This window comes from Balaenoptera ricei, chromosome 4 (genome assembly GCF_028023285.1).
Source record: "Balaenoptera ricei isolate mBalRic1 chromosome 4, mBalRic1.hap2, whole genome shotgun sequence".
NCBI classification, from domain to species: domain Eukaryota; kingdom Metazoa; phylum Chordata; class Mammalia; order Artiodactyla; family Balaenopteridae; genus Balaenoptera; species Balaenoptera ricei.
In genome coordinates this window covers 160,928,627-160,951,640 of record NC_082642.1, presented here as the reverse complement: position 1 = coordinate 160,951,640, position 23,014 = coordinate 160,928,627, and the positions used below count along the sequence as shown (strand labels likewise).

General features: G+C 58.6%; 1 protein-coding gene across 9 annotated transcripts; it reads left to right on the top strand.

Annotated features, from left to right (window-relative positions):
• Positions 1-364: 364 nt before the first annotated feature.
• On the top strand, positions 365-21,393 carry SLC19A1 (solute carrier family 19 member 1). Of its 9 annotated transcripts, XM_059921729.1 has the most exons (9): positions 403-425; positions 799-918; positions 2,864-2,958; positions 3,968-4,048; positions 4,263-4,473; positions 8,583-9,351; positions 9,428-9,620; positions 12,405-12,546; positions 20,571-21,393. In XM_059921729.1, the coding sequence occupies exons 4-9, from the start codon at positions 3,975-3,977 to the stop codon at positions 20,784-20,786; spliced, it is 1,605 nt and encodes a 534-aa protein (XP_059777712.1). In that variant the 5' UTR covers positions 403-425; positions 799-918; positions 2,864-2,958; positions 3,968-3,974; the 3' UTR covers positions 20,787-21,393. The 9 variants fall into 9 exon arrangements, with proteins under 9 accessions (XP_059777710.1, XP_059777712.1, XP_059777714.1 ...); XM_059921727.1 differs by lacking the exon at positions 799-918 and having other exon boundaries at positions 365-425; XM_059921731.1 differs by lacking the exon at positions 799-918 and having other exon boundaries at positions 409-425; positions 2,867-2,958.
• Positions 21,394-23,014: the final 1,621 nt, after the last annotated feature.

The window sequence follows — 23,014 nt, the reverse complement described above, 5'->3', positions numbered from 1 at the left end:
CACAACCCCGAGCTGTGATCAGTATGACCAGAGCCAGGCGCTGAGGGGGTAGGCGCCTGGGGCGCGCGAGGAGCTCGGGAGGGGGCTCCGGAGGGTGCGGCCGGGCGTGTGGACGCACGGGGAGTCGCCCGCGCTGGGCGGCCAGGGGCGCATGATCGGGGGCGGCGACGCGGTGGGCTGGGGTGGGGACTGAGTCCCAGGGCGCGGGGCGTGCGCGCGGGGCTGCTGCGCCCGTCCCGCGGGGACCTCGGGTGCCACGGTGGGGCGCGCGTCAGAGACCGTGCAACTGCTGTCGGCGTTGACGTGCGGCGGGGGCGGGACCAGGTGCGCCCCCTCCCCCAGCCTCCCGGAAGCGCGCCGCCGCGGGGCATTGTGGGCAGTGTGGTCCCTTCTAGCGCCAAGCAGCGGAGGCCGCGAGCGCTCAGGTAGCGGGGCTCCCCTGTCTGCAGGAGCTCCGGGGCCGAGGACCGGGGGCTGCGGGAGGAGCGCGGGGGTGCACGCGCTCCGAGTGTCGGGTGGACGGGGGCCGGGGGCTTTGGGGCCCGGGGAGAGCACAGGGGGCACGGGCCCCTGGCGCGGGCTGGGCGCGGGGGCGCTGGCGCTGAGTGAAGGGGCGGTGAGTCCCACGTGCAGTCTCGCCCCATGTGGGAACCTAGGCGCACGCTCCAAGCGTCTGTCACGTTCGGTCTCCGCGCGGGCCTGTGGAGAAGCCCCCGGTGCGCTTCTGGTCTCCAGCCAAGGCACTGTTGTTTCCTGCACCCGGAGTCTGTAGTTGTGAACAACTTCCCCTTGGAGCAGCTCCTGGCGCTGTTGGAGGCCAGCGCTGGAGACGGTCCAGAGCAGTGGGACGCTCTACACGTCTGCGGGAGGAAAGCTATCCCCCGGGTCCTATCCGAAACACTTGTCCTGAGTGTCCAGGTATCCGCCAGGCACACACGTGTGTTCATGGGGTTCCTCGCCATGTGGGGATCCCCGGCCGCAGGTCTCAGAATACAGGTTGGAATCTGGGCCAGCTCAGAACTCCGGAATGCATCTAGAAGCAGCAGCTGCCTCCCAGGCTGCCCACGGTGCCAGAGCCGTAGTCCTCGGAGCTCCCTGCTGGGGGCCCAACCTCGCTAGGGAAGAACCCGGCTCGGCGTCCGCCCTTTCCTCCGCACCCCCATCCCAGGCCCCAGTACAGGTGGCCTCTCCTCCCTGGGGCCCTGCTGCTCCTGTGTGGCAGCCCGTGCTCCCGGGATGGGGCCAAGCAACTCCCCGTGACCCTGCAGTCCAGCCACGGGCCCATGAGCTGGCAGCCCTCCGCCTGTTTTGGAAGCTTTGGGAAGCGCGTCCGGTGGTGCGGAGCCAAGTGTGGGAGGGAACGCACCTTCCAAAGTGGGCCCGGCCTGGTGTGGCGGGTGTCCCTTTAGTTCGGATCAGTGCCACCGATCACGGCCCCGGGTGGTGGTCCCGCAGCGGCCGCAGTGCCGGCTCCTTGAGGCCTGGCCCTTCTCTCTTCAGTGAGGCCTGTAGGGGCATTTCCGCCTGTGACGGGTGACAGAGGTCAGCGCTGCCTTGCGGCCCCCTCCCCGCAGTTCTGCCCTGGGTGCCCCTGCAGGGGCCTTCTCACCGTGGGGAGCCAGGGGTGCTGGTGAAGGGCAGGCCCAGGACTGTGCCCCCCACAAGAAGTTGGAGGAGCGCCTTATGTGGGTGGAAGGGACAGATTTTAAAGCAACGCTCAGGAAAAAACGTCAAGCAGGAATGAAAGTGGCCATTTCTGAAGGGAGCCCTGCAGGGTCTGGTACCTTCTGTGCGTCTCGGCATCCTCACTGCTGTTTCTGCTTCCCTGGCACGGGGCAGGGGGAGGCCGGGCTCCAGGGGTCACTGGGCCGCCACGGGGCGGTAGAGGTTTCCTAGGATAGGCGGCTGCCTTTGTCCAGGGTGGGCATCTTCACTCGCGTCCTTGGAGAGCGGGTCCCTGGCACCCGGGCTGAGTGAGAAGCACAGAGGTAGTTGGAGGCCCTCTTTCTGGCGCGCGTGACGGCCCTTCCCAGCCCCGGTGAGAAGGCTGCCTTCCTTCGGCCACCCCTGCTGGGTGGCAGGCCTGAGGCTCAGGGGCTCCTTGAGCAGATGTTTTTGGAGACAGCAGGTAAAAGGCTCCCCGTGCAGCCTGGAAGACCCGCCAGCCAATGGGCTGCAGCCCAGAGGCGAGACAGTGCGCACGTGAGCCCAACGTGAGCCCTTGGCCCTTTGCTTCCTGTGATCCAAGAGCAGAGGAGGCCTGGGTTTCTCCCTGCTGGCTGGGGGGAGGCCCCTCCTTCCTTCCAGCTGTCCCGTAACTCAGGAGGAAGGTGAGGGACTCCAGCACTGAGCACAGCGTCCCCAGATGGTAGGGGTGGGGCTGGGAGGGAGGGGGCGCAGCTCGTGGGACACTCCCTGAGACCCCATGTAAACCCCGTCCCTTCAGCCCTGCTCCCCGGGTGTCAGCAGACACTGCCCCCTACCCGCCCCCCACCAGCTCCCTGGCCATTGCAGGGTGTGGACCCTTGCATGTCCTTGCTTCTGGGGACGGCGGTGGTCCACCACTGTGTTGTAACCCTGGAGGACTCCTGGGACCCTCAGGGCTGGGCGCCGGGGCCCTGGGGCCCATCTGCGTGTCGGTGGAGGCGGGACTGTGGTGTTGGCCCGAGATACTGGAGGCGGAGCTCTTACCGGTGACCAGCGGGAAATCCCGAGGCAGCAGCTCGCTGCGAGCTCGGTCACCTGCTTGGGCATGTCCGGGGCCCGTGTCAGGGTGCAGAGTCCTGGGGTGTGTCCGAGACCTTCAGACAAACTTCTGACAGGCTCTCACTGGAGTCTCAGAAGCACCGCCTTGGGGTTTCAGAAGCCATGGGAGTCCAGGAAGTAGAAAGAAGAAGCTGGTGAGCTTGCTGGGTTCTGGTGTCTGAGACTTCCGCCCCGGGATTCGGGGGACGCCAGGTAAGGAAGCCTCTGTCATCTCCTTCAGAACAGGGGGGCCAGGAGCAGGGGCCCCCAAGCCCCTGGGGGACAGGGAAGGTGGGGGCCCACTCCTGGGGACCCTGGGCTTTGTAAATTCTTGGCTGTTCACCCCACGCTGGGTGCTTAGCTGGCTGCGAGTGTGCATTTTTCTGGCACCCAGGGGGCAGCGCCCCGGGAGTGGGAGAGTGAACTTGGCGGACTCCTGGGGCTGGAGTGGGGGGCCATGTGTGCACCCCCCGCCCCAAACATCAGAGTCTTTCTGCTGGAGCCATTTGGCCTGTGTGCTCTTGGTGGGCCACACCTCCCAGGGGGAGGGGTGCCGGGGGGAGGGGCCGGCTTCCAGCCCCCGTCCTAGCTGGTGTTTCGCTTGGCCCTCGAGAACGTTGGGACCTAGGACCCTGTAACTCCTGGGCCACTGTTGCCCCCCTCACCCCTACCCTGCCCCTCATTGTAGCTTCACAAACAAACCTGCCAGCCGCAGCTTCTTCAGGGGGTTTACTGCTGTCACACAGCAGCCCCCCATTTTCCCGCAGTCCCAGAAATAAACACAGGAGGAAAGAAGAACAGCCGGGCGCATCTGACTGTGGTAGTTCCCCTTGCTGAGCGAGGCCCAGGCCTGTGCTGAAATCACGGTACTGGGGTGAAGTCTTACTCTGCCCTCGGTGGCCCCTGGGGGTTCTCTGCCCCCGTCACTGACCCCTGTACTGTGGTCTGGTGTGTGGCTGGCCTGGCAGGTCCTCGTCTGCCACGTCCTCTGGGCCATCGCGGGCGGGACTGCTCCTCCTCTGGGTCTGGCACTTGGACACGCCAGGTGCTGTGGCACCGTGAGAAGCAGGCGGTCAGACCTTGCGGGGGAGGTGCACGCGGCGCAGCAATCGCAGCCGGCGCCGTGAGCGCGTGAGAGGAGCCCAGTGTCCCCGGGGACCTGGCTCTTAAATTGCATTTAGTTTTCGTTGCTTAACATTTGTGGGCCCCACGTGGTTGGCAGCCACTCTATGGGAGCTGCAGCCCTGGAGCCCCCAGAAGTGGTGACAGCGTGGCCTGGCTCCTGGATCGCCACAAGCTCCAGGTTGGACCACGGGGCTGGGACTGGGGCTGGGGCTGGGGCTGGGGCTGGGGCTGGGGCCTCTCCACCGTGTGAGATAGAGCCCGATTGAATGACGGGGGGAGGAGCCCTTTGCAGCCAAGTTTCCGGAGGCGGGAGACGGCTGCGAGCTGTCTGCTGAGCCGCCCTGACTCTGGCTCTCCTTCCCAGGTACAGCGTCCCCTTCGGTCTCCTGCAGGGCCGTCGGGGGCCTGGGCAGTATGGCGCTCTCCGGCCTGGAGGTGGAGAAGCAGGTGCCGGCGGATCCCAGGCCGGGCCACAAGCTGCAGTCCTGGTGGAGCCTGGCGTTCTGCCTCTGCTTCTACGGCTTCATGTCCCAGATGCGGCCCGGGGAGAGCTTCATCACGCCCTACCTCCTGGGCCCCGACAAGAACTTCACGCAGAAGCAGGCACGTGGGCGCGCGTGTGGGCGGGCCGGGCTGGAGTGCGGGGGCTGCTCGGGCTGCGGGCGCTGGCGGCTGCCAGGTCCCCGCGGTTAGAGGGACGGCGGGTCCGGCAGAGGGGTCCATGCCTGCCGTGGGCCTCTGAGGGGAGAGCTCAAGGGGGCCCCCGCCCGCCCGCTGGGCCCTTGCTTCCAGCAGAGACCTGTTTGCCCAAAGGGATTACGGAAGGGATTTGACTTTTGCTCAGAACAAGGACAAAGGATCTCATTGGAACCTGACTAATAAGCTTATACCCGGCGGGTCTCTGGGGTCAAACGTGGCGTAGAAGCAGCAACAGGCAGCTAGTGTCCCTCCCGGTTTCTGTCTCCATAAAGTAAAACAAATCAGAAGGGCGCAGAGGCCGTTGGTTGATGAAGCTCACGGTCAGGGCTGTGGTCACCACCCCTGCTCGTCCTGCCTGAGGGCCGCCCGCCGCCCCAGAGCCTGGCCCCGGCCCGCCAGCCCTGTCTGTCCCCTCCAGGGTGGCCGCCGGCCTCCACACCCCCTGTCACTGTCGCTGGCCCCCGTTGGGTCCCACCGGGATTTCCCACTTGATTTCTTCAGGGAACCCCTGCCTCTCCCTGGCCCAGAGCTCGGCCCCAACCCCTCACCGACCCCAGAATTAAGTCACATGGAGTTGCCGTGCAGATGAGGCCTGTCCCCTCAAGGTAGCCCTCTTGGAAAATGGACACAGCGGGGTGCCTCGGCCGCGTGCACAGGCTCAAAGCTGTGTGTGTGTGACTGTCTGACCGCACGGCCAGCACTGCAGCCAGAGGGGTCACTTCCCGGGTGAGTCCGGGGTGGGGGCTTGCCTCCCTCGAGCAGCCGGTCTGGCACATCCCTCGCTCGCTGATTGGCCGGTTCCCTGGACACCACTCTGTTCTGCGAGGGGCCGTCTTCCACTGCGGAGATGACGTAGGAGTGAGTGGGAAGCTCCGTGAAAATAACAAGAAGGAAAACCTGTCATGAGCTCCCCCCACCTGCCCTCTTAGCTCACTCGGTAACCGATTAAACAGTAGGTTGCAGAAATTAAGCCACCCACCAGGCGTTGGACGTGACCAGAGGAAGGCAGAGGCCTGTCTGGGAAGAGCCCGGCGGGTCTGTGGCCCTCCCACACAGATTCAGGCTGGTGCTGCCCAACTTGCACCCAGGACCTCAAACCACAGAGGGCCTGCCCTCCCCTGCTCCAGGGGTCTCCGGGGTCACCAGCTCGTCCCTGGGGGAAACGCTGCTGCCGGTGGCTTCCTGCCGTGACCCCCTGCAGCGTGAGGCTGCTTCCAGCTCCTCGGGCCAGCACCCGTGAGGCGCTGTTGAGTTTCTGCCCATCTGATAGACGGAAGAGCTTGTTGCCGGGTTTGCATTTCCTCGATTTCTGCCGCGGTCCCGTGTTCCTGGCTGTCCCTGGAGTGAGGCCTCGGCCAGTCTCCCCCTCCCTGCGGGCGCCTGCCTTCCTGTGCCTGGCGGACTCCTGGCGCTGGCGGGATCCACCGCCTGTGGGCAGCGGCTTCTCCTGTCTGCGCGGGCCTCCTCCCTGCTTGCCGTGTCCTTTTATGCCTCAGCTTCACCTTTTAATTCTGCCGGATTTTCCTTTTGGTTTGTGCTGAGTGTTGCCCCACATGCCGCCACCCCCGGTTCGTGAAGCACCTCCCGGAGGGTCCGAGCTTTGCTTTGCGCCCTTGGGCCTGTGATTCCTCTGCATCTGAGCTGCCTGGGTTGGGCCATGCCCCCACCCCCCTCCATGATGACCCGTGCCCTTCACATCACGACCCCTGCTGTGTGAAGGGCGCTTCACACAGCAGTCCTTCCAAGCCCATGGCTGACGCCGCCCGTTCTGGCGGGATCCTCCGTGGTGGCCCCTGTCCTGTCCTCGCTTCCCTATCAGGCAGGACTCAGCGCCCCTCTGGGTGCTGCCAGGTGTTGGCTCTTGGGGCTGCTCTTGGAATTCAGGGCCCCTCTGGCCTGGCCCTGCCCTGCTCCCCTGGTCCTGCCGGTCCTCAGGGCCCACGGTGCCCCGTCCTGGTCCTGGCTGCTGTGGGGCCCCAGCCAGGCCTCCTGACTTCAGAGCAGCTGCTGCCCTGAAGCCACCTGGGTCGTGACCTGGGCCCAGCTCCCGCATCCTGCCCCTCAGCCTGGACCCGGCCCGTCCAAACCGAGGTGTTGGGAACATGGCCCAGCGATGCTGGACCAAGGCCAGTAGGAGGCCGTCCTCGTGCCACCTGCCCCAGGGACTTTGTGGGTGCCTGTGCTCCCAGCGCTTCACAGGTGTGGCACGGGTCAGCCTCTCGCCTGGCCTGCGTGCTTGCCCAGCCTGAGAAGTGTGGGCAGCGGCAGCGGGAGGGAAAGCCCAACTGGTCTCCCTCAGCTCTGACCCCGTGGCCCTTGCAGCTGTGCAAGCCATCTGCCAAGAGGTTTCGTCAGCTAACTGAGAGATGGTTTGATGTTCCAGGAATTTTCCATAAACAAGGCTCTGACCCCTGCAGCCGGCCCCCGTGGCTCTGGGACCAGCGCTGGTTACTCATCCTGCCCCGGGGACGGACTTGCACCAATACTGTCTTGGACTGTCCTGGGGCCATTAGTGCTCGGTGTTTGGGGGACCACAGCCTTTGGGGTCAGCCATGGCTTCTGGTGGGCATGTGGTGCAGGAGGCCACCAGGCAGGGGAGCCCTGGAGGTGGTGGGTGTGCGTGCCAGCCTGGGGTCCTGGGCACACACTGGGAAGCACTGCCCTGGGGCTGGCTGGTCAGGTGGCACATCGTGGGTGGACAGATTCGAGGGCTGCAGAAACCCACAGGGGAGCTGGCCGCTAAGCGGTGGGCGTGGCTGGGCCCCACGTGCTGGCCTGGGCTTGGCTCTGGGTCTTTGGTAGCATCTGTAAAGTGGGCCTTGGTGCCTGCTGGCCTTGCAGGGCTGAGGGCCCCCTGGGCTGGCGCAGGGATCGCCCCATGGTGTTAGCAGGTGGTCAGGCCTGAGTCAAGGTTAGTGCCCTGAGTCAGGTAGGACCCAAGGGAGGCCAAAGCCTCTGAGAGCCCAACAAGGCCCGAGGCTCACCTGGTGCTGCCCTGGCTGATCTGAGCCATGGCCGGGCCCTGGGCAGGGTCAGGTGGAATCCCTGGGTGGGGTCAGTTGGAGCCCCTGGGAGGTGTCAGATGGGGTCTGGTGCAGCCCCTGTGAGGGGCCACCTGCTGAAAACCCACCTGGGCCTTTGGAGAGGCTCTGAGCACAAGGTGCGTCCCGTGTCCATCCCCCAGGGAGGGCCCGAGGCCAGGGACCTGGGCCTCTTGTGAGCTGGGACCTCTTGCTGGGGGCTGGGCCCAGGTGGGTCCAGGATGGCCCTTCCTGGGCAGCCAGGGGCACATCTGGCTGTCGTCCCAAGTGGGTCTGTGGCTCTGGCCTCTGCCCTGTGTGCCCAGGAGGGAGCGTCCTGCTGGGCCAGCCCTCTTTGAGTGGAGAGCTGAATGGCCGAGGCTGCGGGCAGCTCCGTTGGTGGAGCCGGGAGCCCTGGCTCCTGTGGACGCATGCCCCTAGTCTTGCCTGGCAAAGGGGGATTGAGGGCCCAGTCCTCTCCTGCATCCCCTGTGCCCTGGGACCGAGTGGGACCGGCCACTGAAGGCCTTCATTGGCGGCCAGCATGAGTGTAGATTGGTCACAGCTCTGTTTTCTGTATTGGTAGACTTAAGGGGAAATCATATCATGTTTTTATTTCGTTAGAAACAAACAAGCCTGGATCAGCATGGCTTAGCATGTAGTTACTGATTATTTTCAGCGTACCTACCAGCTCTCTGCGTGTGTCAGCACCGAGCTGCTGTCTGAGAAGCACGCCCGTGGGGGATGAGGTCAGGGTAGAGCACGGTCTGGAGGTCGGGCTGTGCTTTTCTCCATTTCCCTGGCTGCCCTGGACAGTCTTAACGGGCTGCACGTCTTTGGAGGACGGCGCTCCCCACGTAGTCCTGGTGGGGCGCCACGGTAAAGGGGTGCGTGGGGTCCGGGTGGGGCTCCCAGGCACCCGGCCAAGTCCGGTAGACGTGATGGGCGACTGGCGCTCCAGAGGCTTGGGGTCACACGCCTGCTGTCCTGCAGGTCACCAACGAGATCACGCCGGTGCTGTCTTACTCCTACCTGGCAGTGCTGGTGCCCGTCTTCCTGCTGACCGACTACCTGCGCTACAAGCCGGTGCTGCTGCTGCAGGGCCTGAGCTACGTGTCCGTGTGGCTCCTGCTGCTGTTCGGCTCGTCTGTGCTGCACATGCAGTTCATGGAGTTCTTCTTCAGCATCACCATGGCGGCCCGCATCGCCTACTCCTCCTACATCTTCTCACTGGTGCCCCCCGCCTGCTACCAGCGCATGGCCGGCTACTCGCGGGCCTCCGTGCTGCTGGGCGTCTTCACCAGCTCGGTGCTGGGCCAGCTGCTGGTCACGGTGGGCAGGATCCCCTTCTCCACGCTCAACTACATCTCGCTGGCTTTCCTCGCCTTCAGCCTGGTCCTCACGCTCTTCCTGAAGCGCCCCAAGCGCAGCCTCTTCTTCAACCGCGGAGCGCCCGCCTGTGCCGGGGCCTCGCCCTCCGAGCTGGACCGGATGAACCTGGGCCAAGTTCAGCCCACGGGTGGGAAGCCGGGCCAGCTGCTGGCCTCCTGGCGGGACTCGGCGCTCGCGCACATGCTCCGCGAGCTGGGCCACACCGCGCGGCTGCCGCAGCTGCGCCTCTGGTCCCTCTGGTGGGTCTTCAACTCCGCCGGCTACTACCTGATCGTCTACTACGTGCACATCCTGTGGAACGTGGTCAACCCCACCACGGACACCACAAGGGTCTACAACGGTGGGGCAGATGCCGCCTCCACTCTGCTCGGTACGCCCCGCCTGCCTCACCCAGACGGTGGTGACCGTGAGGGCGAGGACAGCGCTGACGCGTCTTGTCTCCCCAGGTGCCATCACCTCCTTTGCCGCCGGCTTCGTGAGGATCCGTTGGGCGCTGTGGGCTAAGCTGATCATCGCGGTGGTGACGGTGCTGCAGGCTGGGCTCATCTTCCTCATGTACAAGACTAGCAACATCTGGCTGTGCTACTCGGCCTTCGTGCTCTTCCGTGGCTCCCACCAGCTCCTGGTGCCCATTGCCACGTGAGTCGGGCTGGTGCGGGGTGGCCATGTGGGACTGCTGGCAGGAGACTCCCGAAAGACTGGAGCCGAGGGTGGGCAGCTGGAGGGTCGTGCACTGTGTGTGTCGAGAGACCTCCTTCCAGAAGGTTCCATGGGGAGCAGCAGGGGTATGTGCCAGGCAGCGCGGAGCAGGTGTGCTGGCGCGTCACTCACATCACGAGGCGTGTGAGCCCTGGGTGCCTTTAGCCAGGGCCCCACTTGTCCACAGCGTGCCCCGTCCTGGCCACCAGGATCGGAAGGCTGGGCAAGGAGCCATGTGGGCGTCCTCTTTGCTCCCCCCTCGAGCCACAGTGTCCACAGGGACCGGACCTCGGGAAGCCCTTTCTTCCAGTCTCCTGGCCCTGCTGTCCCATCTTGGGTCATTCCCATCCCCTCCCACTCCCACTGCTGGGCACGGTGGCTCACAGCCCAAGAGTGGCTGGGTGACCCAGATCGCCTCCTGCCTGGGGGAGCCCTTCCCCTGATGCCCTTGTGTTCCTCACGCTCCTGGGGATGCTCCAGCACTGGCTCAGGGACGTCCCGGGAGCTGCCTGCCGACGACCCGTGCCTTCCAGAACCTTCCTCAGCCCGCATCTTGCTGGCTTCTGACACCCTCGTACACCCTTTGAACTGGACCTCTCACGAAGCTGCACACGCACACCATGTGTTCACCCCAGACACATGCTCACACCATATGTGTTCACACCATAACATGCCCTCCTGCCACACACAGCACACGTGCTCAGGACACACGCTTACACCTCCTGCACCTGGCAGGTGGCCTGTCATTGTCCCCAGCTATGTGGCCCTAGCTCCCCTCCTAGCCCCGTCTCCCTGGGGGCACCTCCCTCCCCACTTGGACTGTCCGCTCCGGTCACGCCCAGCGAGATCTGTCCCTGCCTGGTGTTGAGCTCAGGGCGTGTCCTCGGACTCCTGACCCTCTGCAGCCGTCGCCCCACAGTGTGGTGGCCTGATTCCCCTGAGCCGTCTCACAGGAGCGCCCGGCACCCAGCGTCCCTCGCCTGCCCTGGGCTGCGTCCTTCCTTTCCTCCCCCTCAGGGCCAGTGCTGCCCAGACACCCCGACTACCCTGGCCCTGCTCTCTTGATTTCTGCTCCTAATGCCCCCCTGCCCCCGTGGCCATGGCTGTGGCCTGGACTTCCGCGCAGACTGGACACTGTGTCCTCCCCTCCTGACGCTCAGCCTGTAAACGTCCCACCTGTCCTGTCACTGTCAGCGTTTCGGAATGGGCGCCAGAGCCGTGGGTGTCTTTCCCTCACTTCTCCCAGGACCACGTAGTGTCTCGCGTGTTCTTGTCAATTGTAAAAGCCATAGGTGTTCGTGGCAGAAAGATCCGATACAATGCAGAAAAGGTCAAATGTGAGGCAGAAAGGCGTGAAGGAGACAGCAGACCCCCTCAGACCCCAGCCCCCGTGGCTGACATGGGCGTTGGGCTGCTTGGAGCGAGCCGGGGTCACCCTGCACCCCTGCCCCTCGTAACCTTGCGGCTCCGTGTCAGAGGGCAGTGTCCTCGGTCCTCCGGTGACAAGGCCCCTGTCCCCGGTACCTTCCTGTGACAGACGACATGGGAGCCACACCCTCTCACCTACATTTTTCTTCCCAAATTCTGATAATGGCCTCAGGTGGGTCCTGGAAGGGAACCGCCAGGTCAGGGGACACGGGCTTTGGAAGGGGGTGTCAGAGATGTTGCAGGCGCTGTCCAGGCAGGCACACAGCCCCTGCGGGTGGTGGAGGGCGGCCCGCGGGCCACTTGCCTTTCCCTGGCGTCCTGCCCAGTTTATACCTGTGGCTTCTTTTTCTGCTAGGATTTCTTTTTTCCTGATTATCTGCAGTGCGCTTACATCTACCACATGTGATAGGAGCCTTTTATTATGTGTTGCCGTTTTCTTTAATCCAACTCTCGGTGTTCGTGCAGCACTACCTGAGTCAGTTGTGTGTGTGGTGTGGCGTTCTGCCTGTGCCGGCGGGACCTGGCCCAGCTCCCGCTTCCCAGGACTTAATCTGTCATCAGGGACCTTTGATCCACCTCCTGTCTCAGTTAGTGCGCCGTTTGTCACATGACTGCTCATCCTGGCACTTCGTGTACTGTCCCCTCCCCCTGAGCCCCCCAGCAGAAGCTCCTCGGTCATTCTCTTTAGAGGCTTCTTGGGTATTTTTGTTCATTTATTCTTCAGAACTTCAGGACACTTCTTGATCAGTTTTTTCTTTTTTTTTTTTAAAGGCACTTTGGGGCTTTTAATTGGAAGTACGTTCAAATGTTAATTTCTTTGCAGAGCACTGCAGGCTCTGATCGTACTAATTCCTCTTACCTTCTTTATTTGTTTTACGGTTCTTCCTATAATTTACTGAATCGTTTAACGACAAAGGACTTTAATTCCGGACTTTTCCTCATGCCCTCTCCGTGCAGTGCCCTGTCTGTTAATGCCCTGCTCTCATGAGGCTGATTTTCTGGGAACCCTGTGGTGATTATGACTTACTCTGTACTGGAGTACCAGGAGACTTTAAGCATCTCCCGAGGTTGCCTTCTGCACCTGGTTTTGCACTCGCTTTGTGAGTCATTGCGGGAGGATTTGCCGGCTCAGGACGCAGCCCCGGAGCGGTGGGCAGCCTGGGCACTGGGCGGGTCTCGCCTGTCCCCCGCGGCTGTTCCTGGTGGCCCAGGGGCGCTGCCCCGCCCCTGGGCCCTCTGCGCCTGTGCGTGCCTCTCGCCCCCAGCTGAGTCTGAGTCGGCCGCTTCCCCGTTAAGTTTTCAGATCGCGTCTTCTCTTTCTCAAGAGCTCCGCGCCCTCGTCTTCGGAGTCAACACGTTCCTCGCCACTGTTCTCAAGACCATCATCACCCTCGTTGTCTCCGACAAGCGGGGCCTGGGCCTCCCAGTCCACTCTCAGGTGAGCCCCCGTTTTGGGCTCACTTCCTTGAGGAGGGAAGGCTCTGGGGCGTGTCCTGGCCAGGCCTCCTGGTGGCCACCCAGCCAGTGGTGTTGCCTTTCCCGGGACCCAGACCACAGACCTGCTGAGGGTGGGGCGTCTCCATCCAGACCCTCTGGACTGAGCGGGAGCAGGGAGGGAAGGGTCAGAGGGCCAGGTGGCAGGGGGCCACGATCCAGCCCGTGCGGCTCCCTGCCAGGGCTGAGTTGGGGGCTGTAAATGCCGCCCGCATCTGGGCGGTGCGGTGGGCATGCGCGGTCGAGTGTGGTGAGACCTCTGGGGCCTCCAGGGCCATCCTGGGTGCAGGTCGCTCTGGAGGCGCTCGCACCGGCCCTGGGCGCCCCCTGCACTGGCTGAGGTCCCAGGAGGGACAGAGGCATGGCCGAGCATTCCCTGTGCCCTCGTTCAGGTCCCTGCCTGTGATGGGTCCTGGCTCACGTGACAGCTGTCTGTCTCCTCTGTGGAGGGCAGCGGAGAGTGGAGCTCGTGGGGTTGACGTTGGCGCGTGCTGGCCCCTTTCCCGTCCCCTCCCTCCGTCCAGTCCTAGGCGGGTCCTTGGTCTTCCAAGAAGAACTTGAGAATTCCTGTTTGCTGTGAGACTGGGGGCCGCTCGGGCATGTGACTCCCGGTGGCCTCACCCAGGGCGGGACCACTCTTGAGTGAGCGGGGAATTAGCCAGAGGATGGTCCCGTGGGAGGGATTGTCACCGGGCTCCCCGGGGATCCTGCCCCGCCCTCTGCCTGTGGGACACAGCCTCCATCTGCTGGGAGCCCAGACCTCCCTGGGGCTTGGTTGGCTCCGTGGAGAAGTCCCAGCCCTCTGTCCGAGGTGCCTTGGTGATCCCAAAGCTGGCCAGGAAGAAGTTCCGGGCATGAGAGACCCTCTTGTTCAGAAACTGGCTTTTTGGATGGGGTTTGGAAATCCATTTGGGTGAAGGACATCAGAGCCTCTGGCCCTTCGTGTCCACATGGGCAGGCAGGTCTTGGCCCTTGGTCACCAGTGGGGCCCTCCAGGGACACTGCCCCATCCGCCCCAGGCTGAACACTGGGGACCGTGGCTGAGCAGGGTGGCCAGGCTGGACTCAGGTCCACAGGTGCATGTGCAGCTGCACCTACGGGGCGGGCGGGAAGGGTTGTCCGGAGAGCACAAGGCCTGTCGTCCAGAGGTGGCGGGCTGGGGCCTCCTTCACCGGGGACCCTCCAGGGGAGGCCTCTCCCCCAGAGCGGTGGCCTCCGCAGGGGAGCATGTTGTCCCCTGGCCTTTGCGTGGGGCCTTGCCTGGCGGCCGTCCAGCTGCCCTGGGAGGGGCCCCAGCACCTGGGGGAGCCTCTCCCTCCCTGGAGCCCTGGGTGTCCCGGCTCTGGGCAGCGGGGCTTCCGAGAGGCCCAGGGGCTGGGCCTTCCTCGCCTGACCTGGCCCCAGCCCCTTCCACGTGACAGCTTCTGGCCACGTTGGGTCAAGCTGACAACAATATATTGATTTTTTTTCCTGCTGGATTAATTTCCTGGTTAAAAGGTAACTCTAGAGGTTTGTTCGTAGTTAGAAATCCTGGTGGCGTCCAGAAGGAAAGTCACCCCAGCTCATCCTACTCACCTTTCCCGCGTGCGGTGCTCCGGGTGCCCTTTCCCTCCGTCCTGGGTGGTGAGGGTGGGGCGGAGCCGGTGGTGAGAACCAGCACGGAGCATGCAGGGAGCTGGCCTGGGCTGGCTTGTATTTTAAGTTGAACTCTACTTCTGGGTCACCACACACTCACCTGTGGGGTAACAGGTGATGCAAAGACCCACGTACCTGGTGCGGGCCCAGCCTCCCCACCGGTCACGTCCTGCAGGTCTGCGGTGCGGGCACTCTCGGGGTGCGGACCACGCACAGTCGAGACGGGCGCATCCCTCCCTGCCCCCCGCGGCCACACCGGGCCCCCACCCTGCCTCCTCCCCGACCCCTGGCCACCGCGGTCTGCCCCCCATTTCTATAGCGTTGTCATCGCGAGAGTGGGACCCTGCAGCTGTGAGTCGGGATTGCCTTCCCCACTCAGCCCAAGTCCTGGAGATGCGTGGCTACTTCGCTCCGGTCCTTTGCTGCATGGGGCTCCGCGGTGGCTGGACCACGGCCCATTTACCCACTCTCCGCCAAGAGCCCTGGCTTTATCCAGTTGGGGGCTGCTCTAAACATTTGTTTATAGCTTTTTGTGTGAACCCAGATTTCCATCTCTCTGGATAAATGCCCTGAAGTACGGTTGTTGGGTCACGTGATGGCTGCCAGGCTGTTTTCCGCGGTCGCTGCACCATGTTACGTTCCCACTGGCCATGCCTGAGGGACCCGGCTTCTCCGCATTCTCATCAGCTTTCGGGGGTCACCATTTCTGTTCGGCCATTCCGAACGGTGTGGAGCGCTGTTGACCCCTGGGGTTTTCACTTGCTTTTCCCTGGTGGCTGTGATGCTCTTCTCCCCACGTGCAGCTGCCGTCTGTACATCCTCTTCGGTGAAGTGTTCCTTCACTTTTCTGCCCATTTCCTAATTGGCTCCTTTGTTTTTTCACTTGAGGTTTGAGAATGTCTGTTTATTCTAGGCAGTAGTCCTTTGTTGGATGTGTGCTTTGCAAAGTCTTCTCCCTGCTCGTAGCTCACCATCTCATCTTCCTAATAGGGTTGTTTGCAACATAAGTTTTTAATTTTGATGAGGTCTGATTTATTCATTTGTCCTTTTGTGGATCTTAGTTTTGGTGTCACATATAATAACTCTTTGGCCCTGGGTCCCAAAGATTTTCCCCAACATCTAAGTCTGTGACCTGTTTTGAGTTAATTTTTGTGTAAGGTGTGAAGCTTACAACATTTCATTCCTTTGTCTGTGGATGTCTGGTTGCTCTAGCACCATTTGTTGAAAAGACTGAATTGCTTTCCACCACTTGCGTGAGTCTGTTTCTGGGCTGTCTGTTCCGTTGAGCTATGTGCCTACCCTCCCTCCATCACCACGCTATCCTGCTTGTGTAGCTAGGTGGTACGTTTTTGAAATTTGGTACACTGATTCCTCCAACTTTGAAATTTAAAAAGAAATTATTTTAGCTATTATAGTTTCTTTGCCTTTCCCTATAAATTTTAGAGTAATCATGTGTATATCTACAAAGATTTTTGCTGGGCTTTTGCTAGGAATTGCATTAAGCCTGTTTATCAATATTGGGAGAATTGACATCTTTTATTATGTTGAATCTTCCAACCTGTGAACATGGTATGTCTCTCCATTTATTTAGAACTTTGATTTTTTTCAGCATTTTGTAGTTTTCAACATGCAAGTACTGTAGTGCTGTGCATGTTTTGTTAGATTTATTCCTAAGAAGTTCAGTGTTTTTTTGAGCAATTGTAAATGATACTGTATTTATAATTTTGGTGTATGCATTAATCTTCTAGGGCTGCCATAACAAAATATCACAGACTGGGTAGTTTATGCAGCAGAAATTTATTCTCTAACAGTCTGGAGGCTGGAAGTCTGAGATCAAGGTGTCAGCAGGTTTGGTTTCTCCTGAGGCCTCTCTCCTCAGCATGCAGACAGCTGTCTTCTCCTTGTGTCCTCATGTGATCTTTCCTCGGTGGGTGTGCACTCCTGGTGTCTCTCTCTTATAAGGAGTCCTACTGGATTAGTGTCCCACCCTCATGACCTCATTTAACCTTAATCATTCCTGAAAGACCCCATCTCTAAATACAGTCACACTGGGGCTTAGGGCTTCAACAAATGAATTTTGGAGGGATACAGTTCAGTTCATAACAGTGTCCAGGTGTCCACTGCTAGTACAGGCAGACCTCATTTTATTGTACTTCACTTTATTGTGCTTCACAGATATGGACTTTTTTACAAGTTGAAGGTTTGTGGCAACCCTGCATCGTCAGATGATAGTTAGCATTTTTTAGCAATAAAGTATTTTTCTTAAGGTATGCACATTGTTTTTTTTTAGACATAATGCTATTGCACACTTAATAGACTATAGTATAGCATAAACATAATTATTATATGCACTGGGAAACCAAAAAATTTGTGTGACTTGCTTTATTGCAGTATTTACTTTATTGCGGTGGTTCGGAACTGAACAATATCTCTGAGGTCTGCCTGTATAAGAAATACACTGATATTTGTGAGTTAACCTTGTATAGTCTTGCTGAGGTCACTTATTAGTTCTGGGAGGTCTTTTTTTTTAATGCTTTTTATTTATTTTTCTTGCCTTACTGTTACTTGCTAGAACTTTTATCCTTATTATTTCCTTCTTTCTACTTGCTTTGGATTTATTTTGCTCATCTTTTTCTAGGTTCTTTAGATGGGAGCTTAGATAAATCATATGAGAATTTTCTTTTCTAATATTTCCATTTATTGCTATACATTTCCTTCTCAGCCTGCTTTAGCTACACCCCACAGATTTTGATATGTTGTATTTTCTTTTTCATTCATTTCTATGTATTTCTATCTCCTTTCATACTTTCTAGTTGACCTATGATTATTTCAAAATGTGTTGTTTATTTTCCAAGTGTTTTGATATTTTCCTGTTATCTTTCTGTTATTGATTTCTATTTTGATTATGTTCTATTGTGATCAGAGAACACAATCTGTATTATTTCAATTCTTATAATTTGTTGAGGTTTGTTTTAGGGGCCAGGACATGATCTATCTTGTTATAAGCTTCATGTACACTTGAAAAGAATGTGAATTCTGCTGTTTTGGGGTGGAGTGTTGCATAAATATCAATTAGGTCCTATAGTCGATGGTGGTATTGCTTTCTTCTCTATCCTTATGGATTTTTTTGTCTGGCCTGTTGTTGAGAAGGGGTGTTGAGTTTTCCATTTATAATTGTGACTTTGTCTATTTCTCCTTGCAATTCTGTCGTGTTTTTGCTTCATGTTTTTGCAGCTCTCTGTTGCATACACATACACTGGATGCCTTGGTGGATCGAGCCTTTTATCATTATATAATGTTCTTCTCTGCCTGTGGTCATTTTCTTTTCTCTGAAGTCTACTTTACCTGATATTAATATAGCCATTCTGCTTTCCTTTGGTTAATGTTTACATGACATACTATCTTACATCCTTTTACTTTTAACTTGACTGTATTGTTATACCTGAGTTTCTTGTAGATAGCATATGGTTGTCATGTTTTTTTAATCCACTCTGCCAATATCTGTCTTTAATTGGTTTATTTAGACCATTTATATTTAGTGTAATTGTTGATGTATTAGTCCTTATGTCTGCCATTTCATTTTTTGTTTTCTTTTTATTCTCTCTGCCTTTTGTTTCTGTTTTCTTTTTTTGTGCCTTCTCATAGATTATTTACAGATTCTTCAGAATTTCATTTTGGTTTATCTGTTGTATTTTTGAGTGTATCTTTCATGGTGACTTTTTTGATGGTTGCTTTGTGTATTAAATGGCCAGTTGTAGTGAAGTATTGAAATCTCACCTCCTTTAGGTCACCTTTCTCTCTACTGTTTAAGTACAAATGTCTTACTTATTTTTTCTATATACCATTAGAGCCACCTAAGATAGGATATTAAGTTTTGCTCCAGCTGTCAAACATTTAGGAAACTGAAGAGAAGGAAAGTCTATTTACCCACAATTTTGATCACTGTGTTCTTTCTCCTTCCTGATGTTCCAAGTTTCTTATCATTTACTTTCTGTTTAGAGAACCTCCTTTAAGCATTCTTCTAAGGCAGGTCTGCCGGTGACAAATTGTTCTTTTAGTTTTTCTTTATCTGAGAATGTCTTGATTTATTTTTCATTCCTGAATTTTTCAAGTATGAGAAAAATTTGTCATTTCCTTGTGGCCTTCCTGGTTTCTGATGAAAAATCCACTGTCGTTCTAATTATTTTTCCCTTAAGGTGTCATTTTTTTTCTGGCTGCTTTCAAGATATTTCCTTTTTCTTTGTCTTTAGCTTTCAAAAATTTGAATATGGTGTGTGTTGGTCTGATTTGGGGGGTGTTGTCTTGTTTGGGGTTCTCTCAGCTTCTTGAATCTATAGGTTTATGTCCCTTGCCAGACTTGGGAAGTTTTCCCAGTCATTATTTCCTCAAGTACTTTTTCAGCCCCATTCTTTTTCTTTCTTCTTATTTTACACCCATGACACAGTGTTACATTTTGTCCCCTGGAGAATGAGGCTCTGCTTTTTTCCCCATCTGTTTTCTCTTTGTTGTTCAGATTTGGTGATTTCTATTGTTCCATCTTCCAGTTCACTGATTCTTTTCTCTGTGCCCTCCATTCTGTTGTTGAGACCATTTGCTGAGTATTTATTTTGGTTATTATATTTTTCAATTGTAACTTTTCTTCTTTATATCTTCTGTTTCTTTTCTGAGACTTTTTTCATTTGTCTCAAACATGTTTGTTATTGCTTGTTGAAGCATTTTTATGATGGCTACTTTAAAATCCTTCTTGGATAACTTTAACACCTCTGTCATCTTGGTGTGAGTGTCTGTTGATTGTATTTCATTCATTCAGAGATCTTTGTGGTTCTAAGTATGCTGAGTGATTTTTTTTTTAATGAAGCCTGTACATTTTGGCTATTATGTTATGAGACTCTGGCTCTTATTTAATCCTTCTGTTTTAGCTAGCTTCTCCTGACACCAGCCTAGCAGAGGACTAGGGGCATGCACCTCATTATAGCCAGGTGGGGTGGAATTCTAGGCTCCCCACTCAGCCCTCCTCACACTGAGGGGTGGGGTGGGGCTTCTCCTTACTGCTGGGCAAGGAAGGGAGTGCCAGCTCCCCACATGGCCTGCAGTGGTCAGGAGGGCCACGGGTGCCTCATTACTGCTCCCCACGTGGCCTCCAGTGACACTGGTGGGGGAGGGGCATTCTCACTGCTGCTGGGTGGGGTAAAAGTCCTGACTCTTCAGGGAGGGGGGGCACCACCTGGTGGGGGTGAAAGTCCAGCCTTTCCATGTGGTCCCTGTGGGGGTGAACATTCCAGCTCCCCACTGGGCCCTGACCAACCCCACCCGACAGGGGTGGGAGGTTTTACAGCCTGGGTCACGAGGGTGGGGTCTGGCTGGAGGAGAGTGGTTCCCATTCATCAGTGTCCTGTCCTGCTGGGTGGGGTGGTGGTCCCTCTCCTGATCCTTTGGTCGGAGCAGCTTTTGTTGAGTGTTTTCTTCTGTGTTTCCTGGCATTTCTTGTTTGTGGGCTTCTTTGGTTCCTTTAAAAATACTTGCAGCAGAAAGAAAAAAAGCCCAGGGAACACATTGCCGTGGGGCTCTTTAGATTCCAAGGTCCCAGCTAGTCTGCCCCCATCCACTTTTCAGAGTCACCTTCTGTGTGTTGTCTGTGCAGTGTCCAGGGTTTTAATCGTACTTGCGAGGAACAGGCAAGTCAGGCCAGCTCCATCTTCCCGGAAGCCAAGTCCCCGACGTTTCATTTCCTGGTTTTGCTTCTGAAAATGAGCTTTCCTAGAAGGGCTGAGCATGCAGTGCTGAGGGGTCCTCGGGGAGACCACCTGGGGCAGCTGAGCTCCGGGGCCGTGGGTGGAACTCACGCTCGTCTGGCCCACACACGAAGGAGACCACCCTGGACCCCCTGCCCCCTGCGGTCTGAGAATCGGGGGGAGTTTCCCGTGTGCTGGGCGCTCCTCCCTGTGTGTCACCGCTCTGCAGCTTCACTGGTCCTGGGGTGCGGGGCTGCCCTGCCCTGGGGCCATGGGGGCTGCGGGGGCCGGGAGACCTGGGTGGCCTGTTCTCCACCAGCCTCCGCCCGCACAGGTGTCCTCCGTGAGGACTTGGCCCCAGAGCCAAGTGTGCATTTGCTGTCACATGAGGTGATCAAAGTGCTACGGGGCAGATGGCGGAGGCGCAGAAGTGCTGGGTTTGCAGAAGCTCCGCTGGGTGGGTGAAGGCTGGGCCCTGCTGCCACCTCCATGACCCCTGGGTGCCCACCCCCTTTGCTGTGCGTGCTCCCCTGGCCTCTGAGCAGGAGGGCCGTGGGGGGGGGTGCCCCCGCCCGCCTCACCTGCACCCTCTCTGTTCCAGTTCCTCATCTACTTTGTGTACTTCCTGGTGCTGTTTGTCGCCTATGTCCTTGCGGCCTTGCTGTCGGGCCTGCGCCACTTCCGACAGGGCCGCCACCAGCCCCTGCCGCCGGCCCAGGAGCTGATGAGCCCGGTGCAGGAGCAGGCCGTGCAGGACAGGCCCGCCCCAGAGGACGGCGTGTGGGCCGTGGGGGAGCAGCCCGAGGCCAAGGCCTGACCCTGCCTGGCCTGCTCTCCTGGCCGGTGAGCGGCCAGGTTCCTGACGCCAGAGGCAGCCGAGCCTGGGCCTTGACCTCAGAGCTGACACGTCCCCAGCAGCTGCCTGTCATCTGGGTGTCAGCGGACGGGTTTCCAGCATCGTCCACATCGTCAGATTGTGGCGCTGGTGACTGACGGGACCCCGGTGCTCTGTCCCCGAGACCCATGCCTCAGGGGCCTCCAGCCTCCGCAGGGGTCCTTGGCTCACCTCGAGCAGGGCACCCCTCAGCCCTGCTTCACGCCCTGGCCATGACCCGCGGCCTCCCGGGGACGCCCAGGCAGCTGCCCGGCCACCGGGGGCTGGTTTGCTGTCCCTGCCTACACGTGGCCAGTGGGGGGTCCACGTGCCCGCCAGACCTCTCTGCTTTCACCCCCTTGTCCCGGGGAAATGGCAAGGTGGTCCCAGACGCGAGCCCGGGGGACCCGGTGCCCACGGGGTGTCCCGGGCCCTGGGGGTGGGGGCCGTGTTCCGGAGCCTGTGGCTGAACTGTGACATCTGCAGTTGTCCAGGTACTTTCGTTGTAAACGATGCTCTGTTCCTTTTTTAAAAAAACTGACAAAAATGAGGACCCTCGTCTGGCTTGTTTCTGGGGGAGAAGCGGGGTGCTGGGGGTGGCAGTTTCGTCAGGTGAAAGCCCGGGAGCACCGGCTCCTCCGTTCTGGGCTTCACCCCAGGTCCTCTCTGTCCTTCGATCCGGAGCTGGGTTGATGCTGACCCCCTCCCGGTGATGGGGGCCACTCACGCGCAAGCCCCCGGGGGACTCGCCCACGTTACCCGGGCACTGCCGCCGGGCCCGAGAGCCGGTCGTGCTTCCTCTGAGACGTGACACCGTCCGCTTGGCCCCAGGCACGTGAAGCAGACGCACAGCCCGAGTGAGGGGGCCCCTGACTCCACGCATCCATCCGGTCAGGAGAGGGTCCCAGCCCTGCCCCCCAGCAGGCGAGGACCCAACCCCGTCCTGAGCTGAGCCCGGCCCCTCCCATGGCCTCCGGCCCTCATCCAGGGTCTTCGGGAAAGGCCGCTGCTGCGAGTTCAGAGCAGGACGCCTGGTGGAGGAGGGGCCGGAGCTGGCTGCCCCCTGGGATCCCCGAGGTCGGGTTGGGTGAGCAGGGCGTCTCGGGGCACCCTGAGGGCCGAGGAGAGGCTGTACACGCAGCTTAACTCACGGCCGTCGGTGTGGGTCAGATAGGGCAGGTGGTCCCCAGGCGCATCCGCACAAGACACCACAGCCGACCCCAGGACGCTGCTGGGAAGGCGCAACACCCGCTCCGTGCTCAGGGAGCTGGCGGGGCTTGGCGCGTGGAGGGGGCTCGCCTCTGGCTCCTGACCCGGGAGGCAGCGCTCTGCTCTGTGCCCCCCATGAGCGCGACCGGCGCCCTGGTCTCCCGCCTCCCCCTGCAGCCTCCCCACTCGGCCTCTGCCACCCCCGGTCCCGAGCTCCTGGGGCACCACCGAGCCCCTGCTCCGGGCAGTGTGCACGGCCCCTCGGGCTCAGACATCTGCCGCAGCGGTGGGGGACACGGGCGCCGGGGCACCTACCCGGCTCTGAAGATCTCGTGAGGCTGCTGGCCCCCCGGGGGACCCTGAGAGAGGAGAAAGGTGCGGGGCACCTGTGGCCTCCATGGACAGCCGTGGACATGCTTGTGTATCTGTATCTCACATCCGTGTACATCTGTGTACCCCTGCGTGCATCTCACACCCATGTATATCACTCACGTGTGCCTCTGTGTTTATCCATGTACACCCATGCACAGATGTGCATATGCACACGTGTGTATATCCATGTACACCAGCGCACACCCATGGTGGCCCTTCATATCCGTGCATTCCACATCTGAGGATTCAACCAACTGTGGATTGAAAATATATTTTTTTAAATTCCAGAAAGTTTCAAAAAGCAAAACTTGAATTGGCCATGTGCCAGCCACTATTTACATGGAATTTACATTGTATTTACAACTATTTATGTAGCGTTTTTCTTGTATTAGGTATGAAAAGTAACCTGAGATAAATTAAAGCATACAGGAGGATGTGCATGGGTTATGTGCAAGCATTTACACCATTTTATGTAAGGGTCCTCAACATCCGCAGGTTTGGTATCTGAGGGGGTCCTGGAACCAATCCCCCACGGGCACTGAAGGACGACCATGTCTCTGGGAACCCATGTGTATTCATGTGCATCCGTG